At 54.2% G+C, this 16,091-nt stretch overlaps 2 protein-coding genes across 2 annotated transcripts in view; one reads left to right on the top strand and one right to left on the bottom strand.

Annotated features, from left to right (window-relative positions):
* LOC311322951 (uncharacterized protein) overlaps positions 1-4,994 on the bottom strand; it is a gene marked incomplete at its 3' end in the record, with an annotated part of 14,903 nt that extends 9,909 nt beyond the window's left edge. The window contains exons 1-5 of the mRNA XM_084455068.1: positions 4,862-4,994; positions 3,826-3,926; positions 2,312-2,416; positions 2,120-2,201; positions 157-250 (exon numbers count right to left, since the gene is read on the bottom strand). Of these exons, the coding sequence (XP_084311194.1) occupies positions 157-250; positions 2,120-2,201; positions 2,312-2,416; positions 3,826-3,926; positions 4,862-4,956 (477 nt within the window). The 5' untranslated portion in view covers positions 4,957-4,994. The remainder of the gene's footprint in view (positions 1-156; positions 251-2,119; positions 2,202-2,311; positions 2,417-3,825; positions 3,927-4,861) is intronic.
* A 2,294-nt stretch (positions 4,995-7,288) lies between these two features.
* LOC311322950 (uncharacterized protein) overlaps positions 7,289-16,091 on the top strand; it is a gene marked incomplete at both ends in the record, with an annotated part of 10,580 nt that continues 1,777 nt past the window's right edge. The window contains 7 exons of the mRNA XM_084455067.1: positions 7,289-7,357; positions 8,193-8,348; positions 10,060-10,188; positions 11,638-11,758; positions 12,217-12,392; positions 14,777-15,563; positions 15,922-16,071. Of these exons, the coding sequence (XP_084311193.1) occupies positions 7,289-7,357; positions 8,193-8,348; positions 10,060-10,188; positions 11,638-11,758; positions 12,217-12,392; positions 14,777-15,563; positions 15,922-16,071 (1,588 nt within the window). The remainder of the gene's footprint in view (positions 7,358-8,192; positions 8,349-10,059; positions 10,189-11,637; positions 11,759-12,216; positions 12,393-14,776; positions 15,564-15,921; positions 16,072-16,091) is intronic.

Raw genomic sequence — 16,091 nt, 5'->3', positions numbered from 1 at the left:
CCCTATATTGAGAGTGATGGTCTGACCCCTATATTGAGAGTGATGGTCTGACCCCTATATTGAGAGTGATGGTCTGACCCCTATATTGAGAGTGATGGTCTGACCCCTATATTGAGAGCGATGGTCTGACCCCTATATTGAGAGTGATGGTCTGACCCCTATATTGAGAGTGATGGTTTGTCCCTGTTTGAAGCTCAGATCCAGCTTTGGTCCTGAATCCACAGCTGCAGAGTTCTCTTGTTTCACCCACCTGTCACACACACACACACACACACACACCACACACACACACACACACACACACACACACACACACACACACACACACACACACACACACACACAGGCCTTGATCAGCACTGACGGAGGAATAAACAAAGCCCATCAGCAGTTCTCAGAGCTGCAGCAAACCAACGGGTTACGGGTTAGAGCATCGATGCTAACCCTAACCCTAACCCTGACCCTCACCCTGACCCTCACCCTGACCCTCACCCTCACCCTCACCCTGACCCTCACCCTCACCCTCACCCTCACCCTGACCCTCACCCTAACCCTGACCCTCACCCTAACCCTAACCCTGACCCTTACCCTAACCCTCACCCTGACCCCTCACCCTCACCCTGACCCCTCACCCTAACCCTCACCCTGACCCTCACCCTCACCCTGACCCTCACCCTCACCCTCACCCTGACCCTCACCCTCACCCTGACCCCTCACCCTCACCCTGACCCCTCACCCTCACCCTCACCCTCACCCTCACCCTGACCCTCACCCTCACCCTGACCCCTCACCCTCACCCTCACCCTGACCCTCACCCTCACCCTCACCCTGACCCTCACCCTCACCCTCACCCTCACCCTCACCCTCACCCTCACCCTGACCCTCACCCTCACCCTCACCCTGACCCTCACCCTCACCCTCACCCTGACCCTCACCCTCACCCTAACCCTCACCCTCACCCTCACCCTCACCCTCACAAACCCTCACCCTAACCCTCACCCTGACCCTGACCCTCACCCTGACCCTCACCCTCACCCTGACCCTCACCCTCACCCTCACCCTGACCCCTCACCCTCACCCTCACCCTCACCCTCACCCTGACCCTGACCCTGACCCTGACCCTCACCCTCACCCTGACCCCTCACCCTCACCCCTCACCCTAACCCTCACCCTGACCCTCACCCTCACCCTGACCCTCACCCTCACCCTCACCCTCACCCTCACCCTGACCCTGACCCCTCACCCTCACCCTCACCCTGACCCCTCACCCTCACCCTCACCCTCACCCTCACCCTCACCCTCACCCTGACCCTCACCCTCACCCTGACCCTCACCCTCACCCTGACCCCTCACCCTCACCCTGACCCTCACCCTCACCCTCACCCTGACCCTCACCCTCACCCTCACCCTGACCCTCACCCTAACCCTCACCCTCACCCTCACAAACCCTCACCCTCACCCTCACCCTCACCCTCACCCTCACCCTCACCCTGACCCTGACCCTCACCCTCACCCTCACCCTGACCCTGACCCTGACCCTGACCCTCACCCTCACCCTCACCCTCACCCTCACCCTGACCCTGACCCTCACCCTCACCCTCACCCTCACCCTCACCCTCACCCTCACAAACCCTCACCCTCACAAACCCTCACCCTAACCCTCACCCTGACCCTCACCCTCACCCTCACCCTCAACCTCACCCTGACCCTGACCCTCACCCTCACCCTAACCCTCACCCTGACCCTAACCCTCACCCTCACCCTAACCCTCACCCTGACCCTGACCCTGACCCTCACCCTCACCCTCACCCTCACCCTCACCCTCACCCTCACCCTCACCCTCACCCTGACCCTCACCCTGACCCTAACCCTCACCCTCACCCTCACCCTAACCAACGGGTTAGGGTTAGAGCATCGATGCCCCCTGCAGCTCTGCAGCGTCTGATCACTAACAGCTGATCACTAACAGCCGATCACTAACAGCTGATCACTAACAGGGGCGGAGCTTCAGATCACTAACAGGGGCGGAGCTTCAGCGGAGTGCGTCTGCTGTGCTGTCTGTGGAGTCTGTCACCGAGGTTAGCGCAGCTGAAGAGACACCCCTGACCCTAACCCTTACTTGAAGTGGTCCTGCAGAGACACGTTGAAGTCAAAGGCGTCTCCCCTGTCCCCGAATCCAACACCGATGAACGCACTGCGACCTGGGAAAGACAGAGAGAGGGGACATTGTTACACAAGGCCTATGGATATTTGCATTGTTCATCAGAGAATCTGTGGATATCTGGCCATGGTGATACGGTAGCTACAGTACCGTTGTCATCCTGTATTCGCAACACAAAGTAACGACTGGAGTCACTGACGGTTTCCACCGTGATGCTGGGAAACTCCTGGACAGGAGCCTGTGCAAACAGCTCCCCTACAGGATGGGATGAGAAACAACAGCTCTGACACTCCAATAGTGACTGCAGCAGTTCAGTGTCAAAAGTGATAAAACAAGCATGTGAGCATTTGATTTCAGATTTGATTTCAGATTTGATTTCAGATTTCAGAAAAAAGAAACCTGCAGGCTAAACACAGCAGGAATTGAAACAGAGTCTTAAACTTGAACAGATAACTTGTGCATAATGCAGCATGCAGTTGCACACAGAGTTTATCAACACTGCATTAAGCTTGCAGGTTAAATCTCTTCAAGCTGCTCCCCTCACCTGACACTCTGTCCCCTCACCTGGCACTCTGTCCCCTCACCTGACACTCTGTCCCCTCACCTGACACTCTGTCCTCTCACCTGACACTCTGTCCTCTCACCTGACACTCTGTCCTCTCACCTGACACTCTGTCCCCTCACCTGGCACTCTGTCCTCTCACCTGACACTCTGTCCCCTCACCTGACACTCTGTCCTCTCACCTGACACTCTGTCCTCTCACCTGACACTCTGTCCTCTCACCTGACACTGTCCTCTCACCTGACACTCTGTCCCCTCACCTGACACTCTGTCCTCTCACCTGACACTCTGTCCCCTCACCTGACACTCTGTCCCCTCACCTGACACTCTGTCCCCTCACCTGACACTCTGTCCTCTCACCTGACACTCTGTCCTCTCACCTGACACTCTGTCCCCTCACCTGACACTCTGTCCCCTCACCTGACACTCTGTCCCCTCTCACCTGACACTCTGTCCTCTCACCTGACACTCTGTCCTCTCACCTGACACTCTGTCCTCTCACCTGACACTCTGTCCCCTCACCTGACACTCTGTCCTCTCACCTGACACTCTGTCCCCTCACCTGACACTCTGTCCCCTCACCTGACACTCTGTCCCCTCACCTGACACTCTGTCCTCTCACCTGACACTCTGTCCTCTCACCTGACACTCTGTCCCCTCACCTGACACTCTGTCCTCTCACCTGACACTCTGTCCTCTCACCTGACACTCTGTCCCCTCACCTGACACTCTGTCCTCTCACCTGACACTCTGTCCCCTCACCTGACACTCTGTCCTCTCACCTGACACTCTGTCCCCTCACCTGACACTCTGTCCTCTCACCTGACACTCTGTCCTCTCACCTGACACTCTGTCCTCTCACCTGACACTCTGTCCTCTCACCTGACACTCTGTCCTCTCACCTGACACTCTGTCCCCTCACCTGACACTCTGTCCCCTCACCTGACACTCTGTCCCCTCACCTGACACTCTGTCCTCTCACCTGACACTCTGTCCCCTCACCTGACACTCTGTCCTCTCACCTGACACTCTGTCCCCTCACCTGACACTCTGTCCCCTCACCTGACACTCTGTCCCCTCACCTGACACTCTGTCCTCTCACCTGACACTCTGTCCTCCAGCTTGATGTAAGCCACCTTCCCCCTGGCTGTGATCCTCATGCGTCCAGACCAGTCAGGGGCGTCCAGCTTCCAGTCCGCTGCCCTGGAGGACACACAGGGGTGGGGTTATAGCTCTGGAGTTGATTCCTCCATTCCTTCCTCATCCTATGGTGGATTCATGGGTTGAATCTCAAATCTCTGTGGTTGATTCCTGCATCCTCACTGTGAATCTCAGAGGAGCATCTCTGATTCCTTCTATCCTCCTTATTCCAGTTGGGATTACAGGAAGATCCTCTAATGCAGGGTACAAGGAACAGGGGAGATCTATCCTGAGATCTACGGTGAGATCTACGGTGAGATCTACGGTGCCAGGCCCCAAGAGAACCACACTAAAACCCCAAACTAGGTGACCTGAACACTCATCTCCATCTCATGGGTTCTGAGATCTTGTTTAGAGACAGAGAACGAGGGCACTCACACACAGTCTAGGTCACTGTATCTAGGCCAGTAGCGAAGGCTGAATTAATGAGTTTTCTTAATTCTCTTTCCTATTGTTGCCTGGCCAGATATAGTACAGTATAGTAATAAGGCGACATGGGCCATCGTGTTATCATAGATGCATTGTTGACTTATTTGATTCAACCAAATATCAACTTCAATTCTGACTCACATAGATACCCATGTGGTGACAACTGTCAACATGCTGAAATGTAATTTTGGGATGAACATATGGCCACCTGTCATTTCTGGGTACAGTTCGTACAGTACTAGGCTAGCCTACATTCTAGCCCACAAAGCGGTGATCGATCGGCATTATGCAGTTGATTGCTTTGTCAACTCATCCGTAGATGATGACATGCCAGAGGAGGAATACCAAGTTAAAGCAGCCTATTGGTATTTGGCATTACATGTAGCTGCAGATGGTTATAAGATACCCGGATGAAAGTGACGTCCGTTCGTCCAGATGATGCGATGTGAGCACAGATGAAAACAAAGCACTTTCCCAGCCTCCAAAAAGGCTCAGAGCAAAACACTCACCTGTACCCACGGTTGGTAGATCGTGGAGGGATGCGATAAACGTTGACATCGGGTTTAACGCACAGAATCGACTCGTATTCACCCTCAGTCGCCATCTTGAGTCCCGTATTATTGATGAGTGTGAGTTGTGATTGTGACTCAGATATTGCTCGTTTTGGGGTTTGGTGTGTGTGTGTGTGTGTGTGTGTGTGTGTGTGTGTGTGTGTGTGTGTGTGTGCTTGCTCTGAACCGCGAGACGGCGGTGACGTGCAGGGAAGGGATTCAGAGATCTGTGCCGTGAGAATGAATGAGAATAAAATATGAATTATAATAAAATTTTATTTTTAAAAAATGTGCATCAGTTGACAGGCAGACTAATAAAAAAACAATGTCGGCGGCAATATTGTCAAGCTGTTCATGACAGAAAGATACAGTTCTGCATTGTTTCAGTTAGGGGGAAGGGGAGGGGGAAGGGGAGGGGGAAGGGGGCGGGGTCTATATGAAAGGTCCTATGACAGGTGCAGGCACCGGAACCGGAACCAGAACCAGCTGTAGTCCCCTCGAAGGTTTCTGAAGGGATTCAGGGTAAGAGTGTTTTGTGTTTTTCACTACGAAATATCGTCGACTTGTTACTGGAGTTGATGTGACACTTTAGACTCTAACCATTTCTCTATTAGTATATTTCATTTTTAATCGATGCTGCTTTGTAACTGGTGGCAGCAAAGAAAACAAGGTCCGTTAGCATTGGTTAGCATGGTTAGCACTGGTTAGCACTAGCTCCCTACGCTAGCAGCGCACTGTAAGAAAACCAGGTCCGTTAGCATTGGTTAGCATGGTTAGCATTGGTTAGCACTAGCTCCTAGGCTAGCAGCGCACTGTCGCTGTCCGAGGTCCTGAAATCCTGATTCTTTATCTGTTGCTTGGAAGAAACCGGTTCAGATCTCTAACGGTTAGGGTTAGATCTCTGCTGCGCATCACAGCATCGCATCACAGCTCGGCTGCAGAGTCACATTGGGTGCTACTAGCATGGGCTTGCATTATTATTAGCCTATCTCTGGGATTGCGAATGGTTGCTAGCTAGCTTGGTAATGAGCTATTACCCCAGCAAACACGCAACGTCAGGGAGACGTTCAGATCACGTCTTAATAACGTCCTGGTCCTGAACCCCGTGTGTTCGTCTGCTGGACCCCTCAATATTCACACGTCTGGCTTGGACCCCTCTAAGACGTCTGTGGACGTGCAGAACGGGTTCAATATCTGAACGACTAAAAGAAACTTTCATTCTGGCTCCTAATTGGATGTCTTTGGACGTCCGAAAAAGACAAAAAAGACATCTAAAAGACGTCTTTTAGACGTGTCTTTGCTCAGTGGGACGTTAGCTGCTGTCTGTCTTTTAGCCATATCGTTATCTATCTTAAAGCAAGCTCGTCGCTCCCTGCTGCTGGATGGTGGATTGTTGTCGCAGTCACCAGGCTAGCAGATAACAGCTGGCTGGTATTATACACCGCCTACGCGTTATAGCTGAGTTATCTACTAGTACCACTAACACTGAAGGGCATTTAGCAAGCTAGCTAGACACACAAATAACTGCAAAACGATGGCTGCGTTAGAAGCTGAATAACAGAGGGGTACTAGGGGGTACTAGGGGGTACTAGGGGTACTAGGGGTACTAGGGGTTCCTTCGGGGATCTGAATAACATAGGGGGTACTAGGGGTACTAGGGGGTACTAGGGGTACCATCGGGGATCTGAATAACATAGGGGGTACTAGGGGTACTAGGGGGTACTAGGGGTACCATCGGGGATCTGAATAACATAGGGGGTACTAGGGGTACTAGGGGTACCATCGGGGATCTGAATAACATAGGGGGTACTAGGGGTACCATCGGGGATCTGAATAACAGAGGGGGTACTAGGGGTACCATCGGGGATCTGAATAACAGAGGGGGTACTAGGGGTACTAGGGGGTACTAGGGGTACTAGGGGGTACTAGGGGCACCATCGGGTCTGTCAGCGCACTGCAGCTGTCTGGGTCACTGTTCTGCTCTCTGTCTGGGGGTCACTGTTCTGCTCTCTGTCTGGGGGGTCACTGTTCTGCTCTCTTTACTAGGATCGTATTTCCAGGTCTGTGGATCCAGTGTTGTGGAGGGAGACCAACAGAATGAGCGATCAGTGAGACCAGAGACGAGAGACGAGAGAGAGACGAGGATCCTTCTTTCACAGCATCAAGGTGTTTTCAAAAGGTACAGCCGTTTCTATCGTGGTTTCTAGATCATTCTCGAGATAATGCAGGTCTTCGTTACTCCCTCCGTTAAGAACATTTTTATCAAACAAAGGTGTGCCGTGTGTGTGTGTGTGTGTGTGTGTGTGTGTGTGTGTGTGTGTGTGTGTGTGTGTGTGTGTGTGTGTGACCACCAGACCACGTGGTTTGAGACACTCTGCTGTCACCATGACGTCCTCTATGCTCCGGCGACAACTAAAGAATCTGGTCCAGAATTTCTCTGAGGCCGAGGTCAAGGTAATAGAGAGACCCTTTACCCAGCCCTCTCTCTCTCTCTCTCTCTCTCTCTCTCTCTCTCTCTCTCTCTGTCTCTCTCTCTCTCTCTCTCTCTCTCTCTGTCTCTCTCTCTCTCTCTGTCTCTCTCTCCTCTCTCTCTCTGTCTCTCTCTCTCTCTCTGTCTCTCTCTCTCTCTGTCTCTCTGTCTCTCTGTCTCTCTCTCTCTCTCTGTCTCTCTCTCTCTCTCTCTCTCTCTCTCTGTCTCTCTCTCTCTCTCTCTCTCTGTCTCTCTCTCTCTCTCTCTCTGTCTCTCTCTCTCTCTCTCTGTCTCTCTCTCTCTCTCTCTCTCTCTCTCCTCTCTCTGTCTCTCTCTCTGTCTCTCTCTCTCTCTGTCTCTCTCTCTCTCTCTCTCTCTCTCTCTCTCTCTCTCTCCTCTCTGTCTCTCTCTCTGTCTCTCTCTCTCTCTCTCTCTCTCTCTCTCTCTCTCTGTCTCTCTCTCTCTCTCTCTGTCTCTCTCTCTCTCTCTCTCTGTCTCTCTCTCTCTCTCTCTCTCTCCTCTCTTTGTGTCTCTTGCTCCATCACTCTCTTTTGCTGTCTCAGTGTTTCCCTCTTTCTTTCTCTCTCTCTCTCTCTGTCTCTCTCTCTCTCTCTCTCTCCTCTCTTTGTGTCTCTTGCTCCATCACTCTCTTTTGCTGTCTCTGTTTCCCTCTTTCTCTCTCTCTTAATCTTTCTCTCCTCCTCTCTGTCTCTCTCTCATTCAGTCCTAGCTGTTGTGTTCTCTTCTGTGTGACAGCGTTGTTGAGAAAGGATGGATCCTGAAAAAAAGAGAAAAGTTTAGACGTGTGATTTTTCCCAGGTGAGGGAGGCGACCTCCAACGATCCCTGGGGTCCGTCCAGCTCCCAGATGGCCGACATCTCCGACCTGACCTACAACGTGGTGGCCTGCAACGAGATCATGACCATGCTGTGGAAACGCCTCAAAGACGACAAGAACTGGAGGCACGTCCACAAGGTGAGGACAGGAGGACGTAGAGGATGTACCCTTTGACCCCTGAACCCAAAGTGCTTCTCAAGGAGTTGAAAACATCCAATGGCGTTTTATCACTCATTCATCACCATAGCAACTGCTGGCACATTGTGCGGCATAACAGATGGTGGTTCACTTCCTGTCCAGTTCAGTCTGGGGGAGAGAACGTCTCCATCTCTCAACTGACTTATTTATTGTGGTCTTTGGCAGAGGGGAGTACTGCACCTGGTTAGAGATCAGGTTACTGCTATCACTGCTAGCCCATGTGGGGTTTAGCCCTCGTTAGCCCATGTGGGGTTTAGCCCTCGTTAGCCCATGTGGGGTTTAGCCCTCGTTAGCCCATGTGGGGTTTAGCCCTCGTTAGCCCATGTGGGGTTTAGCCCTCGTTAGCCCATGTGGGGTTAGCCCTCGTTAGCCCATGTGGGGTTTAGCCCTCGTTAGCCCATGTGGGGTTTAGCCCTCGTTAGCCCATGTGGGGTTTAGCCCTCGTTAGCCCATGTGGGGTTAGCCCTCGTTAGCCCATGTGGGGTTTAGCCCTCGTTAGCCCATGTGGGGTTTAGCCCTCGTTAGCCCATGTGGGGTTAGCCCTCGTTAGCCCATGTGGGGTTAGCCCTCGTTAGCCCATGTGGGGTTAGCCCTCGTTAGCCCATGTGGGGTTTAGCCCTCGTTAGCCCATGTGGGGTTTAGCCCTCGTTAGCCCATGTGGGGTTTAGCCCTCGTTAGCCCATGTGGGGTCTAGCCCTCGTTAGCCCATGTGGGGTTTAGCCCTCGTTAGCCCATGTGGGGTTTAGCCCTCGTTAGCCCATGTGGGGGTTAGCCCTCGTTAGCCCACCTCTGTTGATGGCAGGGCTGCTGGCTCTGGCTTGCGTTTGAGTTCTGTTCTCGTCTGCTTCCTTTAACAGCTATATCAGTCCTGCTGGCATACTGTACGCTGGATGTCACTTGTATTGACTATATGCTGTGGTCTCACATCGTCATGAATAATGCATTCATATTTTCTGCTGATTGGTGCAGGGAATCATGTTACTAATGCAGAGGATGTCTGTACCTCACAGATACAGGGACCTTGTCTAGTGTGAACTATCCAGGCTTGCTATCTACAGTATGAACCAGGCAGAGGGGAACCATTATACTATTATCATCATTATACTATAGCTGTATTACTAGATTGGGTTCACTTTATTGGGCTATCCAGATATCATTATGCTATGAATAACAATATAAAGTACCTACCTACCTATAGATATGGATTAATTGATTGGTGGGTGGGTAGCCTAGTGATTCATTTGATTGGTGGGTGGGTAGTCTAGTGATTCATTTGATTGGTGGGTGGGTAGTCTAGTGATTCATTTGATTGGTGGGTGTGTAGTCTAGTGATTCATTTGATTGGTGGGTGGGTAGCCTAGTGGTTGGAGCATCTGACCAGTGACTCACAGACAGGCCAGGCTCACTTGACAATCATTGCTTACCGCTGTGCCCTTGAGCAAGGCACTCAGCCCTAACACTCGCTCAAAAACATTGTAAATCGCTTTGCTTAAAAGCATCTGCTAAATGACTAGATGGGAAATGGGTTCATTTCTATAGTAGTTCTAGCTCTGCTGAGTCTGGACCCTCCATGTTGTGTCTGTACTTGCACTAGATTGGGTTCTGAGGTCATTTGGGTTGACTGACCTCCATCTGTGTTGTTCCCTGTCAGTCGCTCACGCTGCTGGAGTCCCTGCTGAAGACGGGGTCGGACCGCGTGCTGCTGCAGATGAAGGAGAACATCTACATCGTCAAGGCGCTCACGGAGTTCCGCTTCGCTGACAAGGACGGAAAAGACATGGTGATCAAACCTCCCCCCTCTCCCATCATCTCCCCCCTCTCCCACCATGCTCCCTGTTCACCTCCCCCCTCTCCTCTCCCATCATGCTCCCTGTTCACCTCCCCCCTCTCCTCTCCCATCATGCTCCCTGTTCACCTCCCCCCTCTCCCACCATGCTCCCTGTTCACCTCCCCCCTCTCCCATCATGCTCCCTGTTCACCTCCCCCCTCTCCCACCATGCTCCCTGTTCACCTCCCCCCTCTCCTCTCCCATCATGCTCCCTGTTCACCTCCCCCCTCTCCCATCATGCTCCCTGTTCACCTCCCTCTCTCCCATCATGCTCCCTGTTCACCTCCCCCCTCTCCCATCATGCTCCCTGTTCACCTCCCCCCTCTCCCATCACCTCCCCCCTCTCCCATCATGCTCCCTGTTCACAGATCACCTCCCCCCTCTCCTCTCCCACCATGCTCCCTGTTCACCTCCCCCCTCTCCCATCATGCTCCCTGTTCACCTCCCCCCTCTCCTCTCCCATCATGCTCCCTGTTCACCTCCCCCCTCTCCTCTCCCATCATGCTCCCTGTTCACCTCCCCCCTCTCCCATCATGCTCCCTGTTCACCTCCCCCCTCTCCCATCATGCTCCCTGTTCACCTCCCCCCTCTCCCATCATGCTCCCTGTTCACCTCCCCCCTCTCCCACCATGCTCCCTGTTCACCTCCCCCCTCTCCCATCATGCTCCCTGTTCACCTCCCCCCTCTCCCATCATGCTCCCTGTTCACCTCCCCCCTCTCCCACCATGCTCCCTGTTCACCTCCCCCCTCTCCTCTCCCATCATGCTCCCTGTTCACCTCCCCCCTCTCCCATCATGCTCCCTGTTCACCTCCCCCCTCTCCCACCATGCTCCCTGTTCACCTCCCCCCTCTCCCACCATCTCCCCCCTCTCCCATCATGCTCCCTGTTCACCTCCCCCCTCTCCCATCATGCTCCCTGTTCACCTCCCCCCTCTCCTCTCCCATCATGCTCCCTGTTCACCTCCCCCCTCTCCCATCATGCTCCCTGTTCACCTCCCCCCTCTCCCATCATGCTCCCTGTTCACCTCCCCCCTCTCCTCTCCCATCATGCTCCCTGTTCACCTCCCCCCTCTCCTCTCCCATCATGCTCCCTGTTCACCAGCTTTCCCAACGCTGGCGCCGTTTCTATGCTGCTTTGTGGTTAGCGGTCCTAATGACGTGTGTGTGTGTGTGTGTGTGTGTGTGTGTGTGTGTGTGTGTGTGTGTGTGTGTGTATGTGTGTGTGTGTGTGTGTGTGTGTGTGTGTGTGTGTGTGTGTGTGTGTGTGTGTGTGTGTGTGTGTGTGTGTGTGTGTGTGTGTGTGTGTGTGTGCGCGTGCGCGTGCGCGTGCGCGCGCGTGCGTGTGCGTGTGCGTGTGCGTCTGTGTGTGCGTGTGCGTGTGCGTGTGTGTGTGTGTGTCAGGGTGTGAACGTGAGGGACAAGGCGAAGGTGGTGCTGCTTCTCATGGAGGATGACGACAGACTGAAGGAAGAGAGAGACTCTGCGCTCAAAACCAGAGAGAAGACGTTGAAGAACGCCGCTGGTAAGAGACCCAACACACGTGTTCAGTATAGAGATGAGACCCAACACAGCGTGTTCAGTATAGAGATGAGACCCAACACAGCGTGTTCAGTATAGAGATGAGACCCAACACAGCGTGTTCAGTATAGAGATGAGACCCAACACAGCGTGTTCAGTATAGAGATGAGACCCAACACAGCGTGTTCAGTATAGAGATGAGACCCAACACAGCGTGTTCAGTATAGAGATGAGACCCAACACAGCGTGTTCAGTATAGAGATGAGACCCAACACACCGTGTTCAGTATAGAGATGAGACCCAACACAGCGTGTTCAGTATAGAGATGAGACCCAACACAGCGTGTTCAGTATAGAGATGAGACCCAACACACCGTGTTCAGTATAGAGATGAGACCCAACACACCGCATTCTCCTGATCACATCCTGGTTTTATCCCTGACCCCTGACCCCTGCCCCCCAGCCTCGTCTAGCGACCCCGTCCTGGACCCTAACTACAAGCCGGTGTACGTCCCGGGGTCGACTGGCCTGCCCTCGCTGGACAACATCCCCTCGGTCGCCGACCTCGCCGCCAGCTTCGCGGCCAAGAAGGAGGCGCAGCGGAAACAGGAGGCGGAGAAGAAGGAGGCAGAACGCAGGGTAGGAGACGCTGCTGTAGAACGCAGGGTAGGAGAGGGGGCTGTAGAACGCAGGGTAGGAGAGGGGGCTGTAGAACGCAGGGTAGGAGAGGCTGTGTAGAACGCAGGGTAGGAGAGGCTGTAGAACGCAGGGTAGGAGAGGCTGTGTAGAACGCAGGGTAGGAGAGGCTGTAGAACGCAGGGTAGGAGAGGCTGTGTAGAACGCAGGGTAGGAGAGGCTGTGTAGAACGCAGGGTAGGAGAGGCTGTAGAACGCAGGGTAGGAGAGGCTGCTGTAGAACGCAGGGTAGGAGAGGCTGTAGAACGCAGGGTAGGAGAGGCTGTGTAGAACGCAGGGTAGGAGAGGCTGTAGAACGCAGGGTAGGAGAGGCTGTGTAGAACGCAGGGTAGGAGAGGCTGCAGGGTAGGAGAGGCTGTGTAGAACGCAGGGTAGGAGAGGCTGCAGGGTAGGAGAGGCTGTGTAGAACGCAGGGTAGGAGAGGCTGCAGGGTAGGAGAGGCTGTAGAACGCAGGGTAGGAGAGGCTGTGTAGAACGCAGGGTAGGAGAGGCTGTGTAGAACGCAGGGTAGGAGAGGCTGTGTAGAACGCAGGGTAGGAGAGGCTGTGTAGAACGCAGGGTAGGAGAGGCTGCAGGGTAGGAGAGGCTGTGTAGAACGCAGGGTAGGAGAGGCTGTGTAGAACGCAGGGTAGGAGAGGCTGTGTAGAACGCAGGGTAGGAGAGGCTGCAGGGTAGGAGAGGCTGTGTAGAACGCAGGGTAGGAGAGGCTGTGTAGAACGCAGGGTAGGAGAGGCTGCAGGGTAGGAGAGGCTGTGTAGAACGCAGGGTAGGAGAGGCTGTGTAGAACGCAGGGTAGGAGAGGCTGCAGGGTAGGAGAGGCTGTGTAGAACGCAGGGTAGGAGAGGCTGCAGGGTAGGAGAGGCTGTGTAGAACGCAGGGTAGGAGAGGCTGCAGGGTAGGAGAGGCTGCAGGGTAGGAGAGGCTGTGTAGAACGCAGGGTAGGAGAGGCTGTGTAGAACGCAGGGTAGGAGAGGCTGCAGGGTAGGAGAGGCTGTGTAGAACGCAGGGTAGGAGGGGCTGTGTAGAACGCAGGGTGGGAGAGGCTGTGTAGAACGCAGGGTAGGAGAGGCTGCTGTGGAACGCAGGGTAGGAGAGGCTGCTGTAGAACGCAGGGTGGGAGAGGCTGTGTAGAACGCAGGGTAGGAGAGGCTGCAGGGTAGGAGAGGCTGTGTAGAACGCAGGGTAGGAGAGGCTGCAGGGTAGGAGAGGCTGCTGTAGACGGAGAGCTACGTACCCTCGAAGGCGGGCAGACTCCCCCCCGCTCGCTCGCTCAGTTTGACGTTAGCCAGTGTGTGTGTGTGTGTGTGTGTGTGTGTGTGGTATCATGGGTGTGTGTGTGTTGGTGTGTGGTATTATGAGTGTGTGTGTGTTGGTTTGTGGTATCATGAGTGTGTGTGTGTGTGTGTGTTATCATGAGTGTGTGTGTGTGTGTGTGTTATCATGAGTGTGTGTGTGTGTTGGTGTGTGGTATTATGAGTGTGTGTGTGTTGGTGTGTGGTATCATGTGTGTGTGTGTGTTGGTGTGTGGTATCGTGTGTGTGTGGTATCGTGTGTGTGTGTGTGTGTGTGTTGGTGTGTGGTATCATGAGTGTGTGTGTGTGTGTGTGTGTGGTATCATTGTATGTGTGTGTGTGTGTGTGTGTGGTATCGTGTGTTGGTGTGTGGTATCATGGGTGGGTGTGTGTGTTGGTGTGTGGTATCATGAGTGTGTGTGTGTGTGCGTGTGTGTGTGTGTGTGTGTGTGTGTGTGTGTGTGTGTGGTATCATGAGTGTGTGTGTGTGTGTGTGTGTGTTGGTGTGTGGTATCATGGGTGTGTGTGTGTGTGTGTGTTGGTGTGTGGTATCATGGGTGTGTGTGTTGGTGTGTGGTATCATGAGTGTGTGTGTGTGTGTGTGTGTGTGTTGGTGTGTGGTATCATGAGTGTGTGTGTGTGTGTGTGTGTGTTGGTGTGTGGTATCATGAGTGTGTGTGTGTGTGTGTGTGTGTGTGTGTTGGTGTGTGGTATCATGAGTGTGTGTGTGTGTGTGTGTTGGTGTGTGGTATCATGGGTGTGTGTTGGTGTGTGGTATCATGGGTGTGTGTGTGTGTGTGTGTGTGTGTGTGTGTGTGTGTGTGTGTGTGTGTGTGTGTGGTATCATGAGTGTGTGTGTGTGTGTGTGTGTTGGTGTGTGGTATCATGAGTGTGTGTGTGTGGGTGTTGGTGTGTGGTATCATGGGTGTGTGTTGGTGTGTGGTATCATGGGTGTGTGTTGGTGTGTGGTATCATGGGTGTGTGTGTGTGTGTGTGTGTGTGTGTGTGTGTGTGTGTGTGTGTGATCCTCTCGTAGGCCCAGCTGACGGAGGACGAGCTGCGTTGGGAGGACGCTGCGAAGGAGGAGAAGCCCCCGGTGGGCGGGGCCTGGGGAGGGGCGCCCGAGGAGGACCATGCAGAGAGCAAAGACCTGTGGGGAGCTCCGACCAAACGACCCGCCGAGGGTTCCGATCCATGGGGGGCGCCGTCCAAACCACCGTCTGAGGACGCGTGGGGGGCGCCGTCCAACGGCAAAACCGATGGTCCAGATCCGTTTGCGGCACCGGCGGGCGACTCAGATCCATTTGCTGCTCCGAAAGATGGTTCGGATCCCTTTTCAGCACCGAAGGATGGTTCAGATCCCTTTTCGGCACCCAAAGATGACCCGTTCTCTGCACCCACACCGAAGGATGGTTCAGATCCCTTTTCGGCACCCAAAGATGATCCATTCTCCGCACCGGCACCAAAAGACAATTCGGATCCCTTCTCAACCCCGAAAGATGATCCCTTCTCTGCACCCGCACCGAAAGACGCTTCGGACCCCTTTTCGTCACCGGAGGATGATCTGTTCGCTGCTCCGCCCAGCCCGCCTAAAGACACCGCTGACCCTTTCGCGGCCCCGCCCAGTCCTTCGACAGACGACGCGTGGGGTGAGCCGACCGACGCCCCCGTCACCTCCAGCCCCTGGGGGGCTCCTCCTGGACCTCTGTCGGAGAAGAAGGCAGACCCCTGGGGAGGTGATGACGCGCCCACCGCCACCTCGCCCTCCGCTGACCCGTTTGGAGATGGATCCAGGCCAGACGACGACCCCTGGGGAGCTCCAGGTGAGAGAGAGAGAGAGAGAGAGAGAGAGAGAGAGAGAGAGAGAGAGAGAGAGAGAGAGAGAGAGAGAGAGACTTGTCTTGATGGTTGTTGTTATTTGTAGTGGGCTATTCTCTTCACTGTACCCAGAGCAGTCATCACTCATGATGTCAGGAAGGAAGGATGCATTTTCCTGGACCAGGGCCGTCTTCACCTGTCTTCCTCTAGCTCCACCCCCAGGGCCCGTCTTCACCTGTCTTCCTCTAGCTCCACCCCCAGGGCCCGTCTTCACCTGTCTTCCTCTAGCCCCACCCCCAGGGCCTGTCTTCCTCTAGCTCCACCCCCAGGGCCTGTCTTCACCTGTCTGCTGTCTTCCTCTAGCTCCAGCTCCAGCCAACAGTGATGATGCTTGGGGTCCAGCAGCGCCCCCTGCTGACTCGGCCTCATCTGATGACCCCTGGGGAGACGGAGGGACCACCAACGCAAATGCTGCAGCCTCCGACCCATGGGGGGCTCCTAGTAATGGCACAGGTAGGTGTGTGTGTGTGTGT

This window comes from Borostomias antarcticus (genome assembly GCF_949987555.1).
Source record: "Borostomias antarcticus genome assembly, chromosome: 21".
NCBI lineage: Eukaryota > Metazoa > Chordata > Actinopteri > Stomiiformes > Stomiidae > Borostomias > Borostomias antarcticus.
Note: the sequence above shows the minus strand (reverse complement) of the source record. Positions and strands in the feature narration are given on the sequence as shown.